Source organism: Pteropus medius, unplaced genomic scaffold (assembly GCF_902729225.1).
Source record: "Pteropus medius unplaced genomic scaffold, Ma_sr-lr_union100, whole genome shotgun sequence".
In the NCBI taxonomy this organism is placed as follows: domain Eukaryota; kingdom Metazoa; phylum Chordata; class Mammalia; order Chiroptera; family Pteropodidae; genus Pteropus; species Pteropus medius.
In genome coordinates, this window is record NW_024344434.1 from 414,272 (window position 1) to 428,822 (window position 14,551).

A 14,551-nucleotide genomic window follows, 5' to 3' on the forward strand; every position below is an offset into this window, starting at 1 on the left:
AATAAGGCAGACAGAAAAAGACAAATACCATATGATCTCACTTATACGTGGAATCTAAAGGACAATATAAACAAACAAAACAGAAACAGACTCATAGATGCAGGGAACTAGCTGACGGTTACCAGATGGGATAAGGGGTAGGAGGCAGGATGAAAATAGTGAGAGGTTTAAGAGGTACAAATTGGTAGTTACAAAATGGTCACAGAGTGGTAAAGCAAAGCATAGGGAATATAGTCAATAATACAGTAATAACTATGTACAGTGTGAGGTGGGTACTAGACTAGCCAGGGGGATCACTTTGTAAATTATGTAAGTGTCTAACCACTATGCTGTACACCTCAAACTAATATAATATTGAATGTCAAATGAAGCTGAAAAGTTTTCAAAAAGGGGAGTAGGCGAAGGAGATTAAGAGGTTCAAATTTCCAGATATAAAACAAATAAGTCATGGGGATGGGGTGTACAACAGGGAATATAGTTAATAATATTGTGATAGTGTTATATGGTGTCAGATGGTTGCTGGGCTTATCGTGGTGATTACTTCTTTAAGTATATAAATGTCGAATAACTATGAAACTAACATAATATTGGATGCTAGCTATATTTTAATAAAAATCTTTTTAAAATTTCAATGATAAAATTTTAGATTAAAAAAGTCCTAAATATCAAAATTAAAGAGCACACAATCTCTGAGCTCACAGCGCTCACTGCTGCTCACACGATAAGAGGGATGACGAGCACACAGAGAAGCAGCAAGTAACTATGTGAGGGGTTGATAAGGAATGTTAAAGAAAGCCACAAAGAAGTGGACGTGACAGGAATGCCCTTGGCATGTTGTGAGACTAGCTCGCAGTGAGGAGGCATGGAGAAGAGGGGAAGATGGGGAAAGAACAGAGGAAGGCTGAGGGCAGCTAGTACAGTAAATCTGGGTGGTATTCTGTAGCTACAAGACATTTAGGGTGAAGAAATGATCAGATAATCAAAATAACACCAGTTTCAACAGCAACAATAGATGCTTGAAGACAATGAAGCAAAGCCTCCCAAGAGCTAAGGGAAAATTATATTGAACCCAGAATTCTATTCCAAGCCAAACTAGCAATTAAAGGCAGAAATAATAATACTGCCATACATTCTAAGAGACTCTGAAAGTTTACCTACCACTAGTGCACCCTTCCTGAAAACGTTCTTCAGCAAAATGAGGGTTAAAAAAACAAAAAAGTAAGATGTGAGACTCAAGAAATGGAATAACCTGACTCTTCAATAAAAACAAAAGCAGTACAGGAGTTGTGCAGAAGACCTAGAAAGCATTCAGTCCAAATTAGATCAGGCGATTGATGAGCTCTAAGTAGGATGTCTTCAGAAGAATGGAAGCAGATCCCAAGCAACAGAAAGAAAAAGAAAATGGCATCAGGGAAAAGAACACGTAACTATTCACTCGACAAGAAAAATGCAATCATATTGGGAAAAATGCGAAAAGTGAGGGACGCTGCATAGAAAATAGTCTAAAGAGGAAGCCAGCTAAAACGTGGTGTGACTCTGTAGAAGAGCCCACTTGATGAGACACGAGGAAGAGATGCTCTCCTTTGTGTGGTGACGCCATAACTATGGCGTGAAGAGGTGCACTAACCACGAGGCGCTTGACTCAGTGACAAAGTCATACTGACATACGTCATGACAATCAAAGTTTCATGTTGTTGATGGTATTCGACTTTCAGAATTAATCTCTAGATAAAGCAGGAAGGCTTGAATTACAGTCACAGAATTCATGTCATCTGCCTTGGTAATGTAGAAGTACAAGGTGTAACAGAGAAGGAAGAGTTGACAAAAGGTGGGAGGCGAGATCAAGAGACAATGGGCAGGAGTGTGATGTTCTCACCTTTCAGAGTGCGGAGCCAGAAGGTACTGTCAAGAGTCGATCAAATAATAAACAGAAGTTCAAATATATAGTTTTAAAGGTGTGACAATCACAAAGAGAAGAATTAAAAAGAGATACTACTGTCAAAAATGGGGATGGCAGGGAGGGGAATGAGTGAGCTAAATCTTCATCTACTACAGCAAGTCATTACTGGGAACGTCTGAGGTCGAAAGTCAAGAAATAACAGCATAAAGGTAGTATTAGAAATACAGGAGTATCTAATGAATGGTCTGAGAATAGAAATGGTTAAACACGACTTTTGAGGAATAGGGCCGAGGTAGGGAAAAGCAAGACTAAAGAGCTTCCATTACAAGACTACTGACAGTTAGGAATTTTAAAACATGTGCAGCTACAATTTTTATTAAATAATTTAATAAAATTTTAAAATAAAAACATCAAGGTCAAGGTTGACTACTATAACATTAACTGTATATATTAGTATCTGTCCGCCGTTAACGCGTATCCACTGCTAAGCTTCTACGGTATTTTATTATAATGTCACTTCTAGACCAGCAGAGGTGAATTTTATATTTCAATTGTCATTTACATTTATATATACTTCACCTAATCTAAAATATATATTTTTTCCACATTTTTATGTCATTGAACTCAGGATGGATTCACTTAATTAAGAGGAGTTTTTTTTAGTGGTATATAAATTATGATGTCGCCTTATAATCAATGGTGTCTTAGATCTGATGAAATAGGATACTTGTAGAAAATAACATACTTAGTTATTTTTCCCCTAACTCACTTTGTGAAATGAGAGACTGTGACATCTCCTTCTACTACTCTGCCCGCCTCACACATTACACTCCAGCCACAGTTGGTCTTCAGGATCTTTTCCTGAACACCTTAGGGAGGGCCTTGGACCAACTCTTCCCTGGCCCAGATGCCCTGCCCCCACCCCAACCGGCTCCTCCAGGCCATGAAGTCCCAGCTTAAATGTCACTCGCTTGAAAGAGCTTGCTGACCACCCACTGAAAGTGGCCCTCCTGCCCAAAAACATCTCCTATCGTATTACCCAGTTTTATTTTCAGCAAAGGACTTCCCCCGATATTTTCATTTATTGGTCTTTCTTCATGAAAGCATTAGCTCCAAGAGAATAAAGATCTTGCCTACCTTATTCGACACCGTACCCCAGCACCTAGAATGGAGCCTGACACCAAGTAGGTGCTCACCTATTTCTAGGACGAGTACTTCAGAAAAATAACGCTAGGCTATGGACACAACAGCTCATCACTTAACAAATAATTATGTTTCAAATTTATAAATAACATTGCTTCCTTATTCCTCTATGGAAAAGAATCTCATGTATAAATTTTTCTATTAGGAAAATCCATTTCTGATTGCTGTTCAGTTAAATATGACTTTAGGCATATACTAATAATATATACCGAGAATAATTTCCACAGCATGAAACAATTCATACCATCTTTAATTTATTTGTACATATTCCAAACCTACCTACTCTTGACCAGAACTGACATCAAACAGGTGGCAAACTAGGATAAAAAGAACTCAGTCGTTTCAAAAATTCAAGAGTGTGCTTACCTTCAACTTTTTCAATTTTAAGAAGGGTTGTCATCTCCATCTCCCAAAGGAAAGATGAAGTTCAAATTACTGTTTATACTTATAATTTTATTTCCCACCGCCCAATTCAAAGAATTGAAATAGTTTGTCTATTGCCAAACATCAAACAAGAATAATGAATAACTTACTGTTAATTTCTTTAATATTTGCATTTTACATACATGACAGAAGGATAAAATAAAAAGGCTGAAATCCTGAAAAAGTATATTTGTTTGCTTTTTTTTATTCAAAAACCCATGATTCTTTGGGAGGTGACACAAGGTTGTTTTCCAGTCAGATCATAATTTCTACAATTTCTATAGTGACCATAAATCCGAAAGGTTCCTGCTCTCTCCATCCCAATTCACTTTTGGCACCAATATGTAAAATGTCACTTCTGAAAAATGGGGAAAAAATGTGAATACTGGGTTTTATCACAGTACTCTTTTCCTGATGGATAATTTTCTGATTGCTGAATTTAGAATACTGATTGATTCAAGAAAGATTAACAATATCTCATCAATAAAAACCTTTTCCTAACTATATGGCTGTCTTAGAAAAAAAAAATATATCAGAAATAGTAGCCAGTTCTCAGAGATAAAGGGACGATGGCTTGTCCTTCTCCAGTTCTTCTAATTTTAAATTTAGAGTTACTCAGCAATTCTATGAGAGGTAGCAGGACGTGTGGCATAGGGGCTGGCTTCATGATTTTAGAATGCAATTGTAAATCATCATATCCTCCAGGAGAACTCATGTTACACTCAAAGAAAGAAAAGAAGCGGCTACTCTCCATTTCCGCGCAGACAGAAGCTGATCAGGAGCACAGAACGTGCTGCTTCCTGGTTAAGGAAAGACGGGCCTAACCACAGGACTGGCAATTAGGAGAGGATTGAGCCAAAGAATTAAAAAATCTGATTAGAAAAATGTGTCATTTATAAAGTATACTACTCTTGAATCTTCACTTAGTCTATTACGAAGAAGCTCCCACGCAAAAATCAGGTTGCTACAGAAGGAAAATAACCAACACACAGACTATCATTGGCCAATATTTAAATACAAAGAATGCAACTTTCATTTTTCATATGTGAGAAGGATTTATACACTTGGTGTTGACCTGTTTGGCCCAATTCAAAATTTTTTTTCAGCTATGCTTCAGATCCACTGGATATTGCCAAGAAACGTATCCCCAAAAATCTTCTGAATTTGTCAGTGTCATTAGAGTTTAATAGATTTTTGTGAGTGCTACCATTAAGCTCAGAAGGGTTGGGGGAACCTTACTCCACCCCTTCTCCCAAAACCTAATAAAGTAAGACATGTGTATTTCAAAACAAAAGATGCTAATGTTATGAAACTGGAGTGGGGGGAGATGCTATAACAGTCCTCTTTCATTTTAATGAACACTGGACTACCTCCTACCTCTAGCACTATATACGCTTTTAAACTTCTAGAAGGGAGAAAGGGAAGAATGAAGGAGAAGTGAACTCCGAAACCTCCTGACAAAGTCGCCGGCCCACTGCGAGGTCAAGGGAATACTTCTTCTGCCAGCCACTAATTCACAAATATTTTTCCCCATTTAAAGAAGTCTGCATGAATGAGGTTAGGAGAGCAGGGAACACACCAAGAAGTAGACCAGAGTCTTCTCGTAGTGACCCCACCCCATGTCCTTAGCTGCGATCGACTTCATTCATCTTGACAGTCACAGTAAGCAACACCTCTCTTTAAAACTTTTCTTGTTCTTGCTGCTTTTCTTGCCATTTTTGTCCTTGTTTTCTGACATCTTCTTTGCTCTGATTTCTCTCATTAGATCAAAGAATACCTGGGGCGAGGAGGAAGGGAGGAAAAGAAGGGGGAGGAAAAAGCCATTTAATGATTTAATGAAGCAGTCAGACTAAGCATAAAGACAAACTTATTCTTACGAACCACGTGCCATCAAAAACAAAAGGTCTAGAATAAATAAGAATTAACATTAAAAACATATTCTAATTCTACCAAATAAACATCTCTGCTCAGATCATACAACTAGTCAACCTAAGGACCAGTCAGTTACTACTAGTCATACCGTTACTACCATTCAACAGCTTACTTCAAATAAAATCTCTTCTACTGGTAAGTGTGACGAAGGATAAAGCAGCACAAAACAGAGCTGCAAGGTTGCGATATTTACAAATATTGAGAATAACAAATAGTAATCAGACTTTCTAGCATTTCCAACCACCAGAAAAGGAAAAAATGATATCAGTACCTGTACCTTATTTAATCCTTATAATGACCCTATCAAGGTAGGAACATCGTTATGCATGACAGCGTTCCTAGCATAATTCCACAATAGCAGACTTAGGAACACAGTTGGAGGGGAGAGAAAGAGGGGAGGATGAACCATAACAAATGAGGCTCCTGCACTATGAAACTGGTGCCATGCGGGGAGAGACAAGTACTGGTACGCTTCCCCTGCCCATGTATATTCCTACCCTAATTCTCAGGAACACCCCCGCCTCCATTCTTTGCGATATCAGCTAGAGGGAACTTTATCAAGAACTGACGAGACTTGTCCTTTGAATGCCAGTGTTACTGAGATAGGGATTATCATTTGTCACAATAATTTGGGTTTTGCCCTCTGCTACCAGCAATCGTGCCAAAGTACTGACTATACCCGAGCAGACAAAATATGCTTCCTACAAAGAAACATTTGAGATTTCTCCTAGAGAATGACGAAGATTTGAGTGTAGGCTTTTATCTTTGGACTTTCACACAAAACCACAAGCTCCTTTTATTTTCATAGACATACCTTCTTAGTAGAAAGCAAAATCGAGCTTTCTGAGTGTGGGACTTCACAAGTACTTACCACCAGCTCAGAGCACAGAAAAGAACGCCCGGCAACCTGGATCAGGCTAACCTACGCACCTCTTTTCTCCAGGCTCTCAGAAAAGCACCCCACCCATAACAACAACAGTGAAAAGATTCAAATGTTACAGGTTTTTCTTTTTGTTCTAACAGCAAAAGGCAGGAGGAGGAGGGGCACGCAATGCATCCAACTTAAAATGATGACAGAGTTGTTCACAGGCTGATCTTATCAACAACCTCCTTTCAAGTAAATTGTTTACAAGTGAATACAATGCTGCCAGTCATAAGTTTCTGCTGGTTCCTGTTTGGCAGGTCAAGCTGGTCCAGTGGAGGAAGGGAAGACGACAAGCTGCTGTGCAACAGCCCCCCTCCCCACCACCCACCCTTCCCACCAAAAAAACACACGTCGACAGTTCCATGGCGAGAAAGCCTTCATGATTCTTTTTAAATGAAGTATATGTCTGGAATTCCTGTGTGTTTTCTATAGCTAGGAAACGATTTGATAGAGATTTGGAATGGCATAATAATCAACATTAAGAGTTGAGATAACAGTAAAAAGAAAAAGTGTCTGACAGGTGAACATACTTCACGTTGCAGACTACAACCAAACAAACTTATGCTGTAGGTGCTGCCAACGTGCTTCTAGAGGTAACCCCATCAACATAACATTCCATATACCAATGTGCCTCTCTACCTTTCAAGCTAAAGTAAAACTTGGCTACAAATCTCTCCTTCTTCAGGTAAGCAGTAAAGGAGAATTTTTTCTCCATAAGAAAAAGAAACATAGGAAGCGATTTGGGGGATTCAGATACTGATGCTACAGAGCAGACAAATCACTGCTTAGCTGCCAAAGTGAAACGTGTTTAGATTTTACAAGAGCATGAATCATAAATAAGCGCTGATGAACAAGGGGAAGGCACAGGGAGAGCCTCGTCTTTTAAGTTGTCTATTTTAGTTGTGTGATAACCACTTTGAACCTAATTTAAAAAAAAAAGGCCTAACAAATTGCAATCACTGGAGATAGATTTTCAAACTGTCAGTGTTCATCATCATCAAGGTCATCTTTTCATTAGCTTCAGAGATTTGAATGAGAAAGTACACTGGGGTTTGGTAAGGGAGAGAAAAGAAATCCCTACAGAGTTGATTCCTGAGGGCAAATACAATTGACAGATTCCGTTATAAAGACAGAACACCTTGGCTCTGCCTGTGGATGGTAAGGTGAAAAGAATAAATCTAACTAATAACTCAGTGAGAGAAAAATCAAGACACATGTTGTTTCTTTGGGGACCTCCCAAGAAGCAGCCGGCACAACGAGCCCCTCGCCTGCAGAACAAAAGGCTATGGAGAGAGCATAGGGATGCTACAGTATGTCCTCGCTTGACACCATGGATATGTTCTGCGACTCAGTACACCAAAGAAACAAATGTTACCATAGGCTAATTGAAATAAACAAGAGTTAAGTTCCCATGTCATCCTAGCAATGTTATAACAGGAGACACTGAACAAAATGACTTATCTGAGGACCCGCTGTACTTAGTGTCCACCCTTCCAGCACAGGCTTCGCAACCCAATAGCCTCATCTCATCCTACATCCACGGGCTGTGCCAGCACCAATAAGCATGCTCCAAAAAGGTCGTGACAGAGTGAAAAACTCTGGGTTATTTACAGTAAGGGTCAAACCCTCCCAGAACCTCTCATCATAATGACGTGGACATCTGGAAAAATCAGTCCTCCTCTAGTTTCCATAAATGATTCCCTTAAAAACAAACAGATGTGACGCTTAGGTCCTGCCGTTTCTCAAGTGTGTTTCCAAGAAACACAAAGAGCACGCCCACCTTGTCCACGTTGGCCCGGGTCTTGGCCGATGTCTCCACATACTGCACGCCCCACTCCTCTGCTTTACTCCGGGCCTCCTCCACCGGCACCTGCCTCCGCTCCTCCAGGTCCGATTTGTTTCCCACCACCAGCAATGGAATCTTATCTTCTTCAGCTTTAACACGGAGGATCTGTTCCCTAAGGTGTTACATCAAAAATAAAGCCATTTTTAAAAAAAGGCTTTCCAAAGGCAGAAGAAGAAATTGCTACACTTCGGGCTTATCCCAAGGATGCAGTCCCTAGATCCTGTCACAAACTAGATAAGGTTTTCAAAGTCTGGTTCTCCAAATGACCGATGTGCTCGTTACAAATGCAGATTTCTGGGCCCCACAGTAGTGCTACAGAAATAAATGTCTGGGAGGGCGTCCAGGATTCTGCATTTCGACAGGGTCCCTAATTTTTGCTTAGGCAAAAAAAGAAAAGAAAAAGAAAAAAACTTGGTGACCTCTAGGATCAAAACAAGCTGAAGTATCTTCATACATAAAATGCTTAATAACGCCCCTGAAAAAAATGGTATGATCTCTTTGTGAGAATAAAAGCTGTGAAACCTAGTGTTTTTTCATATGGAGGTTAGCAGTCTATTAGTAGATCATGAAATCAATTTAGTAGGTCGCAACCAGTAATTTTTTTCCCTCACTGAAATAGAATAGAAAAGAAACATCAGAGGGAACCTCTAGGAGGAAAGGTAAGTAGGGTTTTGTGAAACTTCTGTTTCGATTATATTTACATATGTATAGGCTCCTGCCTCCTCCTACCCCAGTTTCCATTTAGACACAGTAATTGTTATAAGCCACAGAATGCGGACAGTTATGTCAGGCAGTAATTGCATTTCATGTACATTATTTTTCTACTACAAAGTGAAAATGAAATATTGCAAGACCTATGGAAAAATACTTCAAAAGCATCTTCTCTAAAAGAAGTTACCCACAGCATGTTAAATTTTACCTCTGGTAAAAATGATCAGCTATATAAGTTATTAATCAAAACCAAATATTAAAAATAATCAAATACTCTACTTGCACTATTTTGATCAGGTAGGGATATTTCTACTTCTACATTCCAATACATTCCAAAAAGAGACCCCCCCATCCCTTCAAAAATGTATTTTGTGGAGATTTGCACTGATTTTTATATGACATAGGATAACTTTTCGTAACAATAAAAATCTTTAAAAATTTTTCCATACAGTCAATTAAAGTACCAGAAATCAAATATTTTAAGAAAAATGAAAAAGACACAAGTAGATGCTTGAAAATTACCTCTAAGCAGCTTTGCTGTCCCCTACATTTCAACAGGGGTCAAAGAGCATGCTCCCTTTAGAAGTTATGTGATTCATCAATATAAACTATAGACAATAACTGATAGCTTTCTGGCTCATTAGTCTTGCAGAGGCACGTAAAATAATCTCATTCATAAACATACTGATCCAAAAATGAGAGTACCAAGTTCTGTCTCTTGTAACAAAACAATTTCTCTAGTTTGTAGACTATATCCAGGAAAAGTATCAAGATAGAGTGTATATTGGACGTGGTTTCATAGTGTAGAGGATAGCATGTCTGCTTTACACACAGAAGGTTCTGGGTTCGCGCCCCAGTGGAGCCACGGTCCCTGGTCTACAGCCATGCCACCCTAAATAAAAGCCCGATGTCTGATCTTGGAAACTAAGCAGGGTCGGGCCTGGTTAGTACTTGGATGGGAGACCACCTAGGAAGACTAGGTGCTGTAGGCATAAATAATAATAATAAATAATTTTTAAAAAAAAAAACTAAAAAAAAAAGTGTATTAACATTTTGCTTAATGTCAGGATCTTTACATTTGGGAGATAAACACAGAAATGCTGTTTTAAAAATGCTACCAGACGTAAAGTGACTGAGCTTAACCACAAAAACTCAGAAAATCCACCTCCATTCTTCTGATTCCAATGACATGCGAAACCTGGGCAGCTCTGAGATTTTTATTTAAATGTCAGAGTTCAAGACAGAAAAACACACTTCCCTTCCTTTTTCTTTTAGGTAGTCGTCTATCCTTTTTCTTCAAAGGATCTCTCTTCTCTCATAACAACCAAAACCCTTCTCCCAAGATGAGATGAGACCCTGCTCCAACTCTGTGGGAATGCATGAACATGATCTGTGTGCGTGTGTGGTGATCCGGGAAGACGGGCCAAGGGTGGTACCACTGATTCTCAGAAGATGACTCTTCTACTGCCCAGCATTTCCTTTCTCGGTGAGTCAAAAGGCAGCAGAAAATCAAAAGGCGCAGGACAAGGAAGAAAATTAGTAGTGTGTGCATCTGTCCTGTTTTATTTCAAGGAGGCATAAAAACAGAATTATGCAGCTGCAAACGATTATGAATCCATAGGCTATATCCACATATAGAAACCTCTAGGTATGTCAGAGAAGTCTAAAATTATGAGGACTTCTCATAAGGAGCCCTAGTGATTTGACTGATCGCCATGGCACATGGCACACACCCTATAGTTCCAGAGAACTGAGTTACTCAACCTTCGAAGTCTTGCAACTATAAAAGCCTAACAACTGAGGCACGGTCTATTACTTTCTACTCGCTCTACTGGTTTACCATGAGGCCTGCCTCCCTGGCCCATTGATGCTTCCTTCCAAATCTTAGGAGGATATTTAGCTTCCTCATTTTCTTCTTCAATTGACCACCTTAATTTCTGACAAACTTGCTAAAGAATGAAAAAAATTACTGTGTTTTTTCTCCCTTTTTTAAGTTCCTGTTAGACTCTAGATCTGGTTCTTAAAATAAAAAGTCATCTGGACAGATCTGTTCCTGTTAGAATTCCCATAAGAATTACACCTAACAGCTCACTATTTCCTTATAACAAAATAAACTTAAGGTATCTTTACCCCATTTTCAAATGAATTATAGCAGTGAATATTGCACTCAGTATGGAAGGACCATGTGACCAGGCTGTGAGAAGGTCTGGGGATACAACACAATGAAGGGTGGCCACAGCTCCTGCCCTTATGGAATTTACAGTCTAGAGCACCATTTCATTTCATCAACTAACGAGTACATCTTCAGATAAAAAAACAACAACAACAACAGAATCTCTACTACTCGGTAAACTTGCCCAGGGTCACAAAACTGTTAAGTGGCAGGGCAGGGATTCAAACCCAGGTCTGTATGATTTCAAAGTTGGGTTCTTTCCATCTTATGGTAGCAGCAGTCACTCTGACTCACATCTTTCACTCTGCTGACGATATAGATCAAAACAAATCAAACTTGTTACTTTTCAAGCAAAATTATAAAAAAGGTAGATAGTTGACTCTTATCAATCACTGTCTCTCAGGATTTATATCGTTTATGTCGTTTTAAAACAAAACAACAGGTTCTGACTATGTGCAATGGCTTTGTTCCCTTTAGGAACAATAGAATCTTAAGATAATTTATATTCGGAAATTATTGTAAAACAGGGAAGTCCAAAGAGATTATAACAAATGATGGACTCTAATGTGCCAAGATTCAAAAAGCCCCAGAAAATTCTTTGAACAGATTCTTCCTAATTCCAAGCTCAACCATCTATGACTGTGCTCAGCCCCAAAATTCATTCTAAGCCTAAGACATATGAAAGGAAGGCAAAAGCTTCCTGGAGGCTGGAGGCTATTCAAACACACCTGAATTCGGCAGTTGCAGTAAATGATTCATGTTCTGTGATTGAGAACACGAGGAGAAAACCTTCCCCACTACGAAAGTAGTTGTCGCGAATGGCTGCGTAGTCCTCTTGCCCAGCAGTGTCCAGAATATCTATCTGGACTTCTTCCCCATCGAGAACTACTTTCTTTCTGTAGCTGTCAGCTTTGGTAGGTTCATAGTCTTCCACAAACTGCGGAAATAAACGACATTACCAGTAATTAACAAAGTTTTAAGGGAAATAATATCTGCCAAAAAATAATTATTGATGTACAAGTACGTTGCCTACTTTGCCAAATGAGTATTACTGAGTGCCTTTAATTACCATGCTATATGTAAGGCACTATAAAATAAAAATAACTCCTTATATAACACTTCTTTATTGTTCTCAGTTCTACCATTTTTTATTTTCTTTTTAAACAAGAGCAGACATTCCCATTTTACAGATGAGAAAACCAAGCATAAAGCAGAACACTAGGCAATATTGTTGTTAGCAAAAAATTATAAAGCAAACGCTAGCAAGGGTGAGAAACAGGAGTTCTTATTTATAATCAACAGAATTCTAAAATTCATCTAAAAAGCAATTTCGTAAGAGGTACCAAGAGGCTTAAATAACTATACAACATGATAAACTCCAAATGCATCAAAGATTAAATGTGAAAACTAAAACCCTCAAATACTAGAAGAAAACATGGGTGAAATCCCTTTATTACCTTGAAGTGGGGAAGGCCTTTTTAACTATGACTCAAAATCCAGAAGCCATGTAAGAAAAAATTGATAAATTAGACTACATAAAAAAAATTTTTAAAACACACTACAGTGTGTTTGGCACAACACACTACAAACAAAGACAAATGACGAACAAGAAAAAGTATCTGAAGCCATATTACAAAGAGCTATACAGTCTCTAGAAACAGGAAGGGAAAAAAGATCAACAATCCAATGGGGAAACGTGACAATGGACATAAACAATTCACAAAAAAATAAATACATATGATGTTAAATATATGAAAGATGTTCATCCTCACTAATAAAGAAAACACAAATTGTAACTACATTGAGATACTGTTGTTCACCTACCAGAATGGCAAAAATCCCAAGTGTGACAACATACTCTGGGGAAAAGGCACTCTTGTACGCTGCTAGTGGTAGTAGAGCACAGTACAGTCTTTATGGAGATAAATACGGCAACATCTAACAGAACTAGAGAAGCACTTATCCTCTGTCCCAGCCACCCTGCTTCTAGAATCTAATCTACAGAAACACCTGCACAAGAACATACAAGGTTATTCACTGTGGCACTGTGTGTAACAGCAAAAGATTAAAACCGCCCAAATGCTCAGTGGCAGGAATCCACATAATGGAATACTATGAGACTAGAAAAAATGAGGAAGAAAACTATGTGCTGGTATGTAAAGACATCCAGAATATAACGGTCTATCTTTTACACAAAGAAAGTAGGAAGAATAAAATATATAAAATATATATATATTATTGTGTATATAGATATATATCTTAATGTGTATGTACATATGTGCCAAAAAGATACCTTGAAAGAACAAACAAAACAAAACAAATTTAAAAGCCATTAAACAGAAAAACTGAAGCAAAACGAACCCAAATGAATATTAAATGGGGAATGTAGCAACACAGAGAATTAATTCAAGAGTCTTTGGAATAGAACGTTTTGATAGAATGCATCCCACTAAAAGAGGCTAAAGACAAAAAAAAAAAAATCAAAGAAATAGTAAACTTACCTCAGTGTTTATATTATTTAGTAACAATGATAGTATTTCATAACTATTTCTTTATATTGTATTATACATCAAATAAGTAATTATCTTGATGCTGAAAGTCAAGATATTCAGAAAAAAAGTAAATTAATGACAGCAATGTACTATTAAAATTGAATTGGTGCTGGTATAAGTGGATATCCACGTTTGGGCCCCTACTTCACATCATATACAAAAATTAACTCAAAATAGAACAAAGACCTAATGTAAGAGCTAAACCTATAAACTCTGAAAAAAAACACAGGTTTAAATCTTTATGACCTTGGATTTAGCAATGCACCCTTAGATATGACACCAAAACATAAACAACAACAACAACAAAAATAGATAAATTGGACTTCATCAAAATTTAAAACTTCCATGCTTCAAAAAGGACACCATCAAGAAAGTAAAAAGATAATCCAAAGAATGGAAGAAAATATTTGTAAATCGTATATCTAAAAAGAGACTTGTAACCCAAATATATAAAGAACTCTTAAAACTCAACAATGACAAGACAAATAACCCAATCAAAAACTAAACAAAAGATCTGAATAGACATTTCTCCAAAGAAGATATACGAATGGCCGATAAGCACATGGAAAGATGCTCAACATCATACATTGCTAGTGGGATTGTAAAATGGTGCAGCCTCCATGGAAAACAGTTTTGTAGTTCCCAAAAGTTATACATAGAATTACAATACGACCCAGCAAATTTCATGCCTAGATATACGCCAAAGAGAATTTAAGACATACGTGCACATTCAAAACTTGTACACAAATGTTCGTAACATTATTATAATAGCCGAAAAGCAGAAACAATACAAATGTCCATCAATTGATGAATGGAAAAACAAAACATGGTATATCCAGAGAATGGACTATTATTCAGTCACAAAAAGGAACAAAGTATTGATTCC

At 37.9% G+C, this 14,551-nt stretch overlaps 1 protein-coding gene and 1 pseudogene across 2 annotated transcripts in view; one reads left to right on the forward strand and one right to left on the reverse strand.

Annotated features, from left to right (window-relative positions):
- Positions 1-3,535: 3,535 nt before the first annotated feature.
- Positions 3,536-14,551, reverse strand: part of RALB (RAS like proto-oncogene B) — a 41,175-nt gene continuing 30,159 nt past the window's right edge. For both annotated transcript variants that reach the window (XM_039872644.1, XM_039872643.1), the window contains 3 exons: positions 11,842-12,050; positions 8,164-8,341; positions 3,536-5,303 (listed from right to left, as the gene is read on the reverse strand). In XM_039872644.1, the coding sequence (XP_039728578.1) occupies positions 5,184-5,303; positions 8,164-8,341; positions 11,842-12,050 (507 nt within the window). In that variant the 3' untranslated portion in view covers positions 3,536-5,183. The remainder of the gene's footprint in view (positions 5,304-8,163; positions 8,342-11,841; positions 12,051-14,551) is intronic.
- On the forward strand, positions 9,815-9,932 carry LOC120610410 (uncharacterized; annotated as a pseudogene).